The sequence below is a fragment of the Polypterus senegalus genome, chromosome 10, assembly GCF_016835505.1.
Source record: "Polypterus senegalus isolate Bchr_013 chromosome 10, ASM1683550v1, whole genome shotgun sequence".
NCBI lineage: Eukaryota > Metazoa > Chordata > Cladistia > Polypteriformes > Polypteridae > Polypterus > Polypterus senegalus.
In genome coordinates, this window is record NC_053163.1 from 10,904,751 (window position 1) to 10,919,013 (window position 14,263).

At 39.5% G+C, this 14,263-nt stretch overlaps 1 protein-coding gene across 1 annotated transcript; it reads right to left on the reverse strand.

The window, feature by feature from the left end:
- Positions 1-300: 300 nt before the first annotated feature.
- On the reverse strand, positions 301-14,063 carry LOC120536372. The gene is made up of 5 exons (XM_039764697.1): positions 13,796-14,063; positions 6,691-6,984; positions 4,125-4,406; positions 3,736-3,771; positions 301-867 (listed from the first exon to the last, which is right to left on the reverse strand). Exons 1-5 carry the CDS (start codon positions 14,061-14,063, stop codon positions 767-769), a joined length of 981 nt encoding a protein of 326 aa, XP_039620631.1. The 3' UTR covers positions 301-766.
- Between the last annotated feature and the right edge of the window lie 200 nt (positions 14,064-14,263).

A 14,263-nucleotide genomic window follows, 5' to 3' on the forward strand; every position in this document is an offset into this window, starting at 1 on the left:
GGTTAGAACAAAAATCTGCAGCCACTGCAGCCCTCCAGGACTGTGATTGAGGACCCCTGTCCTAGAGAGTTGCAATCATTTTTAATGCAATTAACTCATATCCCACTTTAACTCTCTGAGGAGCTGATTTGGCTCAACAACACGTACATGAATTTAATATTGGAAAGCTTTTATTTTGCAAACATGTCAGTGGGTCACATATTAAAATGTAATTTAATACAGAATGTTTCCACAGATGACTATCTTAAGGCACTTTCCACAAGCAGAAGCATACTAAGGCTTCCCTACATGTTAAGGGACCCTTTCAAAGTTATGCAGCAATTCAAATATTGAGATTTTACTTACAGACAAGTGGTTTACAGTCAAACTAGACAGACTCAAGATGACACTTCTGGAATATCACATTAGATTAACATTAAAAGACTTCAAAAAGACATTGACATCTAAGGTCGTCCCATTCCAAAAGGTCTTTACTGCCACTTTCTTCACTTTTCATAATCTGTAGTCTTCACCTGTCTCAATGTTTAGCATTCTGCTTTATGCCGGAGCGCAAGTCAAAAATTGAAATGTACCTGATCTGCACTAAGATTTGAAATATGTCATTTAGACATTTTTTACACTGCAGTAATGTTCAAGTCCTTTTCATCCTGATGCTTCAAGTATTCATACAAATATGTCACAAGATGGTGCACTGAGTTGGAGTGATTGTAGAATTGCTGAAACTAATCAAGAAGTTTAACAATTCAATTTCTGCTCCTTTTTCTTCTCATCTTTTGTTGCCACAAGCATTGCACAAAAAAAAGAGAAGTACTAAACCCACCACTGCAGATAAAATCAGTCGGATGACATTAGGTAGAAAATACGTCTCTGAAAGTAAAGCAAAAACATAAAATTTAATAATAATATCAAATGATGCATCCTGGAAAATGTAATTGTTGCAGAATCCTGGAAAGAATGCTTGCAGAATACAAGAAACAGTAATAAGTTAATTTGACAGCACATTTTCACACAAACAATCCAACTCAAAATGTTTTACAACTTGTCAATAAAAAGATCCCAGAAAAGAAAAACAAATAGAAATAGATAAGAATAAGAATGAATAAATTAGATACTAAAAAAAGTAGATTAACCAATACACACTTACATAACAGACATACAAGTAATAAATAAAGCAGTCCTAATTTATAAAGTTATTTTGAAGTCTCTACTGATCAAATCAAATATTTTTTGTCACTTAAAATTATGTATATAATGCAATATATAGTGAACTGTGCATTAAAAGAACTACAAAGAAAAATAGATAAAGGACAATAAATAACACTATGTAACAAATTTTTATTTTTATTTTGTTCCTGGGTACAAAGTGTGTTTTCCTAACCCGTTATGCCTAAAAAAAATAAAAAATAGCTGTTGTTCCACAAAAACTTTGCTTTTGTGATCAGGACAATTATATTTTGAAATTTGTCTGTTTTCAAGAAAATTCTCGATTCGCATTCAATACTGAGTAGTCTTCAAGAATATTCTTGAACTGTTAGAATTGTCCAGAAGTTTCTAGAATTGTCCAGAATTATCTAGAACTTTCTAGAATGTTCTTGGACTGTCCAATAGTAGTCATACAAGTATAAAAGCACAGGTGACTCGAACCAACATTTCGGTTTATGTTATTTTTTTGATTTGATTTAAATGGTATCAAGAGGTTGTTTGCACCCAGCAGATGCATTTTGCTGCGTCTGTGGACAATTTATAAAGACAAGAGCGAGAAAGTATTAGTGTTTACTCTCAGAATTTAAATAGTTTTACTATTAATACAATCAGTTTGTTATGAAGTTCAACATAAAACACTGTAAAAAGGTTGTAAGCCTCAAAATGCCCTAAACCAGAGCACTGCGACCCTGCAATAATGGATACAATGAGGCTATTAGAAATAAACTGGATACATTAGGATTAAAAGTCAAGACGGAGGTAAAAAGCTTAGGGGTGATTGTTGACTGTAATCTGAATTTTAAATCACATATTAATCAGATCATTAGGACAGCATTTTTTCACTTAAGAAACATAAGTAAAGTTAGACCGCTTATATCACTGAAAGATGCTGAGAAATTAGTTCACGCGTTTGTTTTCAGTCGACTAGATTACTGTAACGCACTCCTCTCAGGTCTACCCAAGAAAGACATAAATCGTTTGCAACGAGTGCAGAATGCAGCTGCTAGAATCCTAACTAGGAAAAGAAAATCCGAACACATTTCTCCAGTTTTGATGTCACTACACTGGTTACCTGTGTCATTCAGGATTGACTTTAAAATTCTGCTTATGGTTTATAAAGCCTTAAATAATCTCGCCCCTTCGTATATATCGGAATGTCTGACACCTTATATTCCAAATCGTAACCTCAGATCCTCAAATGAGTGTCTCCTTAGAATTCCAAGAACAAAACTTAAAAGAAGTGGTGAGGCGGCCTTCTGCTGTTATGCACCTAAAATCTGGAATAGCCTGCCGATAGGAATTCGCCAGGCTAATACAGTAGAGCACTTTAATAAACTGCTGAAAACACATTACTTTAACATGCCCTTTTTATAACTTCATTTTAATCTTAATTTAACTTAATCCTGATAATCTGTATGTTCAATTTCCTCATAATAACTATTCATGGTGGCTCTAAAATCCGTACTGACCCCTACTCTCTTTTCTGTTTCTTTTTCGGTTTCTTTGTGGTGGTGGCCTGCACCCCCTCCACCTACTCAAAGCTTCATGATGCTCCAACAATGATGGACGGATTAAAAGGAAGAAGTCTACGTGACCATCATCATCATCAAGTCCTTCCGTGAGAACCCTAAATCCAAAGAGGACTGTTTCATTTATGTTAGGTAGAATGCCCAGAGGGGACTGGGCGGTCTCATGGTCTGGAATCCCTACAGATTTTATTTTTTTCTCCAGCCGTCTGGAGTTTTTTTTTTTTGTTTTTTTTGTCCCCCCTGGTCATTGAACTTTACTCTTATTCGATGTTAATTAATGTTGATTTATTTTGTTTTCTTATTGTGTCTTTTATTTTTCTATTCTTTATTATGTAAAGCACTTTGAGCTACTGTTTGTATGAAAATGTGCTATAGAAATAAATGTTGTTGTTGTTGTTGTACATAATCAGGTAATGGTAACCAGTCCCATACCCAGTAGAACATACTAAAAATTTTATAAGTAACTAGCCATGGTACTTTTCAAAGACAGGTAACAGAATATTTAAAAAATATTTGCTGTCTCTTGCCCTACGTGTACCTTTGGCGCCTTTCCTCTGTATCTGTGTGTGTCCGAACCTCATTTCACTGACTCTCAAACGAGTTCCCGTTAAGCCTCCTTCTCAGACTCTGTCGTTATTTTCAAGGCACCTTTTCTCACCTCCTGTCCGGCTTTATACTTGCCATCATTGATGGTGACTCTTTCAGCCCACCTCATACGACTTTACTCCTCCTTAATCGTCTCACACTCGCACTTCCACCAGACAGAATATGAAAAAGGCACTTCATAAATAACGACAGAATCTGAGAAGCAGGCTTTACGGGAACTCGCTCAAGTGCCATGAGAAAAAGTTCAGACACACACAGATTATGAGGAAAGGATCTGAAAATTCATGTAGGGGCAAGAGATACTGTAGCAAATATTTTTAAATTATTCACTTTCCCATTTATGACAGGCACTGTGGCTGCTGATTAATAAAATTAAATGGGATTGAATTGGATTTACCTGTTCTGCCTTGTGTTTCCTTTGTATTGTTTATCCCTGTAAGACAAACCAAAACAAGTTTTAAACGCCGTTTCTTAATGTATTTTTAATTTTGTAAGAAAAGTTTTATTTTTTGTTTAAAGTAAACCGTTGTACTAGAAACACAACTACATGGAATCAATCTTTATTTGTAAAAAACGTTTTGTAATTCAGAAGATCATTCCAAGGTATATTTCCATCATAATTTACAAGGACAAATCTCTTTGTGTTATAGAAGCACATGTGGCCTACAGTAAGTGAGACAGGCCAACAGTACTATGCTAACATATCCTTCTAAAACTAGTGAGTAAATGCACTAATTATTTCTCTGTAAATTAGCGCTCACTTATTTTCTTTTAATGCTGACTCACCTGTAAATTGCAGGATGACAGGCTCACTCTTAAAGGTGTACATTGTGCCCAGCCTGAACACACAAACATAGGTCCCAGTCTTGTTGATGTTCTTCATTTTAAATAAGGCTGCTGTCAAGCCCTTCATAGGCTGTGAGGCGAGGAGGACTCCATCCCTGTGAAGCTCAAATGTGCCAATCGCCCTGTGGCTAATTCTGTTCTCTCCAGGGAACAGGCACGCAAAGGTCACATCCTTTCCTTTAGGTGATTGTTCAACTTCAAGAAGAAGTGAAAATTGAAGTGCTGCAAATAAAATGAACACCTCTCAGTTAACAAACATAAAGCGACTGTCAACTTCTCTTAATTGAAATTCTGGAAATTTTGGAACATCTCAATGATGCCCATGATGCCCCTTCATTTAAATCTCCAATTATCCTGCTTTAGAAGATTAAATATGCAAAACACTTGAATGATGACCTGCTTAAAAAAAAGGTCATCCACTGTTGTGGGATCAAAGATGACTAAGGTGACAAATATGAATGTGCCAGAACATTCCATGGTGAGAATCTCATACAGGATTTGTTAGTTCAGAAAGCCAAATGATAGGCAACAAACAAAATTACGAAGCTGAAGGAAGTCAAAAAGGCCGAAAAGTTTTTCTGCACTTCATTGTTTCACTGAAATTTATCTCAAATAAAGAGTGAACTGTAAACTCATGAACATTTTCAGCCCCTTTTCTGACATGACGGTACTCAGACCCTTGCACTTTTTCTTTCCAGTACATCTTGCAAAATTTTTATTTTTGTACTTTTTATTCTAGACCAATGAAACAGTAACGTCATTTATTAGATTATAGTCTGCGTGATACCTTAAGAGAATTAAAGCCTTTAGAAATTTTGTTTTGGATCGTTGTTGACTAACTATATTGTAAGTCACTGGGTGCAATATTAAAATTAATTTCATAGTTTGTGTAATACAAAAAAATGCTGCATATAATTATCAAAAGATGGAAAAAGTTTTAGGAAAATACATTTTAATAATCTATATTTAGAGAGTTTACTGTAGTGGAGATGCGGAATTAAAGATACAGTATACAGTACATCTTTAAATATAAGATCATTTAGGTGGTATAAATTAGACCCAGCAGTGGCAGAGAAGTACGTAAGAGTTGTACAGGATATGTACGAGGGAAGTGTGACTGTGGTGAGGTCTGCGGTAGGAGTAACAGATGCATTCAAGGTGGAGGTGGGATTACATCAGGGATCGACTCTGAGCCCTTTCTAATTTATAGTGTGATGGACAGGCTGACAGACAAGATTAGACAGGAGTCCCCATGGATTATGATGTTTGCTGATGACATTGTAATCTGCGATAGTAGGGAGCAGGTTGAGGAGACCATGGAGAGGTGGAGATATGCTGTAGAGAAGAGAGGAATGAAGGTCAGTAGGACCACCAAGACAGAATACATGTGTGTAAATGAGAAGGTCAGTGGAATGATGAGGATGCAAGGAGTAGAGTTGGTGAAGTTGGATGAGTTTAAATACTTGGGATCAACAGTACAGAGGAATGGGGATTGTTAAAGAGAAGTGAAGTAGAGAGTGCAGGAAGGGTGGAATGGGTGGAGAAGAGTATCAGGAGTGATTTGTTACAGATGGGTATCAGCAAAAGTGAAAGAGAAGGCCTACAGGACGATAGTGAGACCAGCTATGTTATATGTGTTGGAGATGGTGGCACTGGCCAGAAAGCAGGAGACACAGCTGGAGGTGGCAGAGTTAAAGATGCTAAGATTTGCATTGGGTGTGACGAGGATGGACAGGTTTAGAAATGAGGACATTAGAGGGTCAGCTCAAGTTGGACGGTTGGGAGACAAAGTCAGAGAGGCGAGATTGCGCTAGTTTGGACATGTGCAGAGGAGAGATGCTGAGTATATTGGGAGAAGGATGCTAAGGATAGAGCTGCCAGATAAGAGGAGAAGAGGAAGGCCTAAGAGAAGGTTATGGATGTGGTGAGAGAGGACATGAAAGTGTTGAGTATGACGAGGACAGGAAGATATGGAAGAAGATGATCCACTGTGGCAACCCCTAACAGGAGCAACCGAAAGAAGAAGAAGTAATAGATCTCCTCAGTGGATGAGCAAGGAAAAGAATTGAGTATAAAATATGCAGCAGTTTTAACCACTGCACCGTTATGCATACATAATTCTAGTATATACACAATTCTGAATTTCATTGCTGTGGCCTTAATGTTTCTATTGCTTCAACTGACTATTTATGCCCTTTTCAAAGTAGGTGTAGCATGGTGGTGCAATGGGTTGTGCTGTTAACTCAAGGTTCCAGCAGACTGCATTCAAATACTGGCCCAATCACTGTTTAGGAAGAGTTTATGTGCTCTCACGAAGTCCATGTGGATTTCCTCTTTCATCTAAAAAGTGATTTATAATACCAGATTTCATTTTAGTGTTGCCCCATTCCATTTCATCCACAAATTACATCCTAGCCTGACAGAGTTTTGTTTTTTTTTGTTTTGTTTTATTTTATTTTTTTTTATTAGTGAGAGCATTTTGAGTTGGGGTATCCAGTAAGCTCACCAGAGTACTGAAGTTTGACTGGTGGACTTTTAACGGCGTAAATCTCTCCCAACCTGAACACACAAACATAATTCCCATCATTGTTTTCATTCACATTGACAATGCTGAACGTGACTTCTGATGAGTTTGTTAAATACTGTGAGCTCAGCAGCTCCCCATCCCAGCGAAGTTCAAATAAGCCTTTTTGGATGTTCCTGATCCCACTGTCTTCAGGAAATGAGCATATGAACTCCACGTCGATTCCCTCAGCTGAATTCTTCTTTACTAGCTTTAAGTCAAGTAAAACTTGTGATTCTAGAAATAAAGAAAATAACTGGAGTCAGATCACAAACAAATCTTTGACATATATCAAATTGATCAACTGATAATGAAATCTGTCAGAGTGGAGAATTAGACTGCAAATCCCCTTGGGGACAAATAAAGATCTATCTGTCTAACCACATTATGTGACTTTTAGACGTAGGGCTTATCAGACTTTCCGACCATAGTTGGTGATCTTGTCCCCAGACCATGTCAATTCAAATGACTGAAAATTGCAAAGCATGTCTTACTTACTGACTGTGTGCAAACCTTCAAAGTAGATAGATAGATAGATAGATAGATAGATAGATAGATAGATAGATAGATAGATAGATAGATAGATAGATAGATAGATAGATAGATAGATAGATAGATAGATAGATAGATAGATAGATAGATACTTTATTAATCCCAAGGGGAAATTCACATAGTCCAGCAGCAGTATACTTATACAAAGAAACAATATTAAATTAAATAGTAATAAAAATGAAAAAAATTAAAATAAAATTAATGTTCGCATTTACTCCCCCGGGTGGAATTGAAGAGTTGCAAAGTGTGGGGGAGGAACGATCTCCTCAGTCTGTCAGTGGAGCAGGACAGTGACAAAAGTCTGTCACTGAAGCTACTCCTCTGCCTGGAGATGATCCTGTTCAGTGGATGCAGTGGATTCTTCATGATTGACAGGAGTTTGCTTAATGCCCGTCGCTCTGCCACAGATGTTAAACTGTCCAACTTTAATCCTACAATGGAGCCTGCCTTCTTAACAAGTTTGTCCAGGCGTGAGGCGTCTTTCATCTTTATGCTGCCACCCCAGCACACCACCGCGTAGAAGAGGGCACTCGCCACAACCGTCTGGTAGAACATCTGCAGCATCTTACTGCAGATGTTGAAGGATGCCAACCTTCTCAGAAAGTATAGTCTGCTCTGACCTTTCTTACATAGAGCATCAGTATTGGCAGTCCAGTCCAATTTGTCATCCAGCTGCACTCCCAGATATTTAAAGATCTGCACCCTCTGCACAGTCACCTCTGATGATCACGGGGTCCATGAGGGGCCTAGGCCTCCTAAAATCCACCACCAGCTCCTTGGTCTTGCTGGTGTTCAGGTGTAAGTGGTTTGAGTCGCACCATTTAACAAAGTTTTTGATTAACTTTCTGTACTCCTCCTCCTGCCCACTCCTGATGCAGCCCACAATAGCAGTGTCATCAGCGAACTTTTGCACGTGGCAGGACTCCGAGTCATATTGGAAGTCTGATGTATATAGATTGAACAGGACCGGAGAAAGTACAGTCCCCTGAGGCGCCCCTGTATTGCTGCACACAATGTCAGACCTGCAGTTCCCAAGACGTACATATTGAGGTCTGTCTGTAAGATAGTCCACAATCCATGCCACAAGGTGTGAATCTACTCCCATCTCAACTCCCATCTCAGTCAGCTTATCCCTAAGGAGCAGAGGTTGGATGGTGTTGAAGGCGCTAGAGAAGTCCAAAAACATAATTCTTACAGCACCACTGCCTCTGTCCAGGTGGGAGAGGGATCGATGAAGCATATAGATGAGGGCATCTTCCGCTCCCACCTTCTCCTGGTATGCGAACTGCAGAGGGTCGAGGGCGTGACGGACCTGTGGCCTCAGGTGGTGAAGCAGCAGCCGCTCCATGGTCTTCATCAGATGTGACGTCAGAGCAACAGGCCGGAAGTCATTCAGCTCACTAGGACGTGATACCTTTGGGACAGGAGTGATACAAGATGTTTTCCAAAGCCTCAGGACTCTCCCCTGTTCCAGGCTCAGGTTGAAGATGCGCTGTAGAGGACTCCCCAGTTCCAACGCACAGGCCTTCAGCAATTGTGGCGATACACCGTCTGGACCCGCTGCTTTGCTGGCACAAAGTCTTTTCAGCTCAGTCATGATGGCCCCTTTTTGTGACAGCCAATGGTGTAATGCCTGTATTAACAGCTACAGCGAATCCAGCCACAACCCTGGCCTTTTTATTTCTTCTTTCCATTCTGCTGTGGTACAAAAACACGAGAAAACTGATAGATGAGTTTTTGTACTGTTTATGAGGTCTAAAACATGCGTTCCTTATTCCTCGTCGCTGCCTTACATATGGTGTACTTCTGGATGAGCATTCATTGGTTGTCAGCTCTTATGAACATAAAGCCCTCCTTTACAAATAAGAAAACAAAATCAAACCTGTCTGATTTTGTCAAAGTGAGTTGCTGACTATTTTGAGTGAGTTTCTGGGTATATACCATTATGCAACTGGTTTCACAAGATTATTTAAAAAATAAAAGGCTGTGTTAAGCCCCAAATCTCACTGAGCCTGTGGCACAGCATGGAGAGCAGCTGACAAACACTCCACGGTAAGTGCACTCTCCTGCTTTCTCTATTCGATCGCAGCCTTTACATATTAGAAGCACAAATATTAATTTGGGTGTAAGTTTAGGCACAGTGTTGCTGATTTTTAGTTATATTTTTTTTATTCATTTATAGTTTTAGGCTAGTCCTGTTAATTCAAATATTTCTTTTTTTTTATTAATATTGGGGTCATGTCTTAATTGAAATTAACTCCCTCCTAGAAAGTTATTAGTGTTGCCCTGTCGAGTAGATTTCAGACAAAGGAGATTCTTTTGTGTTTGCGAGACCCAAAACACCTGCACTCCTTATTCCTCATTGCTGTCTTATACACAGTGAACTTCCAAAAGAGGATTTACTGATTGTCAGCTCTCATGAACACCAAGCCCTTCCCAACCACTAAAAACTAAATCAAACCTATTTGATCTTGTCACAGCGAGTCGCAGATTAGTGAGTTGCTGGGCATGTTACAGTACACAACTGAATTCATAAGATTATGTAAGCAAAAAAAAGGGCTACAATTAAAAATCACTGGAAACATCATGTAATGTAATGTAATGAAACATCATGTAATGTAACGTGGCCAGAACCAGAACCGTAACCAGAAGAGAAGCCACCACAATTTCAGTTTGTGTTTTGTTTCTTTGTCTACTCACTTTTGCGTTTCATGATGGGTGCAGTTGAAGGACTCATTCAGATAATGTAGTCTTTATCTAATCTACAGCCCTAATACTGGCAGACGGCTGATTCATCCCAACCCGTTTCTTAAATAGACGCTGTGGCAGTAGGGGGCACTAGTGCTCCCTTGAACCCTTAGGTACCACGCAAGACACTGGATAAAAGTCCCAGACTTTTTATTTATCTGTTCCTCAGTGCACCAAGCACCTTCCACACTACTCATAAATTATCACAATAAACACAGTAATCTCTCTCCTCCTCGCCCAGACACTTGCTGCTCTACCTCCCAGCTCAGCTCCCCGAGTGATGGTGGCTGGGCCCTTTTATAGCCCACCCGGAAGTGTTCCAGGTGATTAACCACCTGGTCCTAATTGCACTTCCGGGTGGGGCTGAAGACTCGTCCAGCCGGCCTGTGGGAAGCAGATAGCCCCCCCTAGCGGCCACCCCGGGCCCCAACCCAGTTGTGGAGGACTCCATCTCCCATGGAGCCCTGCGGGCGGTTGGGGAATCACCGTCGGCCAGAGAGGCTACCACCAAGCGTCCTGGGGGAGGTATTGGACTGCCCATGTCGGCTCCCCCAGAACATAAGCAGCAGGAGCGTCCCTGCCGGGCATGGGACCTGGCTGTCCTTCACAACGCATATTGTTAGTATGGGTTTTCATGATAGGGCCATGGTGGTGCACCTGATCCCCAGAAAAAGAATAAAAAATAACAAGTTATATTGTTTTGGTTTTAATTCTAGTATTGCTGGCTTTGGTTCACTTATAATTTTGCTCAAATCAGTAAATTTCTTGAGGGCACCCATGATTGTTAAATTTATTTGAACACGCCAGCAACATACCGTGTTGCTGTCTCCTGTTCTAAATCATTTACTGTATGTCCGGATTTCACTTTTCTTGAGAAAACAGTGAAATAATTTGTGAAATGGAGTTGATTTGACTCCCTCAATCCCTAATATTTGTTCTTTCTTTAATTATCATATTTTATTAAAACAGTTGCTTTACACTGAGCACACTGAGGTTGCCAATGGTTCCATTTACCTTTAATTAGTCCCTTAATGCTAAATGGTTGCTTATGGTTGCCACAGAAACACACCTGTTAATTCATCTTAAAAAGAATATAAAGTTACACCCTCATTATGAGTTTCTGAGACAACAGACAGAAAGAGAGCAGGGATAACAAGGGCAGATGTCATATTGATAACTTAACTGAAATATTCAATGAATGAAAGATTGCATATAGAGTGGTTTGAAAGAAAGAAAGTGATGTTAATAAAAGAAAGAAAAAAATGGGACTATTCATTTATGGGATGTATTGTACAGAGAATTTCATGTAATTTTATCTTGGTGAATAAGATGGATGAGCTCAGTGATGGACCTACATTTTTGGGACCCTAAAGCTTGAACTGTTATGGGGGCTCCTTTGCAACCAGCAACATGGTCTGAGTAACATCTGCTATCATCTTCAATGGGGTTGTTCCATGACAGATCATCACAAACATTTAAAAAATGTAACCACTATATCTCCGATTTTGATCTCAATTACTATATCTATACTAATAAAAGGCAAAGCCCTCACTGACTGACTGACTGACTGACTCATCACTAATTCTCCAACTTTCCGTGTAGCTGGAAGGCTGAAATTTGCCAGGCTTATTCCTTACAGCATACTTACAAAAGTCAGGCAGGTTTCATTTTGAAATTCTACGCGTAACGGTCATAACTGGAACCTACTTACGTACATATATACGGCCATAGCTTGCAGCTCGGTCGCCGTGTGAGGCCGGAGTTGCGTCCCTCATCGTCACGTCTCCCGTGTAATTGGGTGCCTGCCCATATAAGGCCATCCGTCAGCAGCAATCCAATAGACACGCTGCCACTAAATATTCGCGGATGAAGGACTGTGCTTATGCAAACGAAGATGAAATGGTCAGGGATAGACTAGTGTTTGGCATAAACTCAGCGAAAGTGCGAGAGAAACTTTTAAGTGCCGGGTCTTAGCTAACATTAAATAAAGTCGTGGACATCGCAAGATCGCACAGGATAGCACAGGTACAGCTGAGAACCTTCGATGCATGTACTCCGAGCGGCTCACGTGAACTGACTGTGAACGCAGTACACAGAGAACAAGCAAGAGCTCCAAAGAGCGCTGAACAAAAAACACATTACACAATTGAGAAGGCAGCAAAAGAATATGAAGCGAGTGACGCATACAAGCATATTCATAAGTGCAGCTACTGCGGAAACAAAGCACAGTGTAAACCTTAAGTTTAAATTAAGTTCATAGACACGCTGCCGCTGGCGTTTGTCATGCCTACAACGAATACGATATTCGCGAGATACAAGTTTAATGAGAAGATGAAGGGTATAAATGAGATTTTTGATCACTTTTTAACGGAGTTAAAATTCCTGTAACGGAGTTAAAATTGCTGATGAAGGACTGTGCTTATGCAAATGAAGATGAGATAGTCAGGAATAGAATAGTGTTTGGCACAAACTCAGCAAAAGTGCGAGAGAAACTTTTAAGTGGTGGGTGTGAGCTAACATTAAATAAAGCCGTGGGCACCACAAGAGATAGCACAAGCACAGCTGAGAACCTTCGATGCATGTACTCCGAGCGGCTCACGTGAACTGACTTTGCAGGACTGGGAAAGGTAAACCCGTGCATGCAGTGTGCGATGTCTCAGATAAAGACGAAGACGAGCTGTTTATTGATGCAGTAGGAAAGGAACAACCCTCTGACGCTGAACAAGCCTTTGTAGACGTATCAATAGGAAAGCAAGGTGTAAAGCTTAAGTTTAAGTTACGTTCATAGACACACTGCCGCTAAATATTCGCAGGCAAATCCACAACTTAATACTGGGAATGCCTGTTAAACATCTTAGATTCACGAGTACTGATTTGCGTAGTGAACACTTCGATGAATGAAACCTGTTATCTTTACAACGGTTGACAAACACGGAATGTAACTTGAACACAACACATCATCCAAATATGAACCTGATTAAAAGAAATAATGATAATCGAATCCTTGATGACAGCAACACTCATAACAGTGACAGAACAATTACATTGACAATCATGTTACGTTATTTTCAAAATGTTTCCTTTTCTTTTTCATAACTTCTTTAACACACTACTTCTTCGCTGCGAAGTGCGGGTATTTTGCTAGTTTAATAATATTTTGTAAAGCTCATACAGTCTCATACAGTAAGTAGACACTCAAAATGTTTAAGCAATGTAGACTTCTCCAGGATTAAGGTCCCTGAAGCTTAAGCTTCATTAGTTTCATAGTAGATCCTCTAATGGGTGTGCTGGTTGGCCTGAATGGACTGTATTTACCACAGTTGTTTCAATGTTCTAATTAATGTTCATTTTTTTATGAACCTAATACATTATGTGTTTATTTTGTTTGTTTGGTTTTTTGCAATGTGTGTGTTTCATAGGCCACAAACAATCATTCATCCATCTTTTCATAGTCTAATATTCTTAAATGAATGGTGGGTTGATAATGATCTTGGAACAGCAATCTAATCTTCATTATGTGTGACTCCACATTCTGAGGACATCTACAAAGCTTCCTCAGATTAGGAGGCAGCATGAATGCAGTGTAGCTGTTAGGTAGAAATATCCCATGTGCCAACTCCACACCTAAAGTGATCACTGACATGAATAATCTCATTGCCTGCCATTATTTAAATAGAACTGCTACGTATTTCATTGTACAACTTTGATTAGTTAATATACAACAGAAAATTACATGAACGTCTCATACCTTTGATGGTCAAGTTTACCGAATTCTCATTCGTAACGTCTCCCAGTCTCTCCTGGCTCTCCAGCCCATATGCACAAGAGTACCTGCCTGCCTGCTCCACTACGATGTGTTTGAGTTTGAAGACTCCAAGTCTCAGGTTTTCCACATTCGGTTGAACCTGGACTATCTTCTTGTCTTGAAATAAATAAAAAGAACCTCCTGGTGTTTCAACCACATTTTCTGAGGATGCGAGGCATTTGAATGCCACTTTTGCTCCTTCATTGACCATTTCTGCATCACCCAGCAGTTTTGCCGTGTAAAAGTTTGCTGTGAGGAACATCAGATCCATAAATGAAATGTAAATGATAATAATCTTTACAAAAAGGTAAACTTCAAATGTTGGTAACAGTTTGTTCAAATATTTTGTGCCCTGTTAGTAGTTTTAGGAATAACATAATTATAGCAACAACAACATCTATTCCTAAGGCA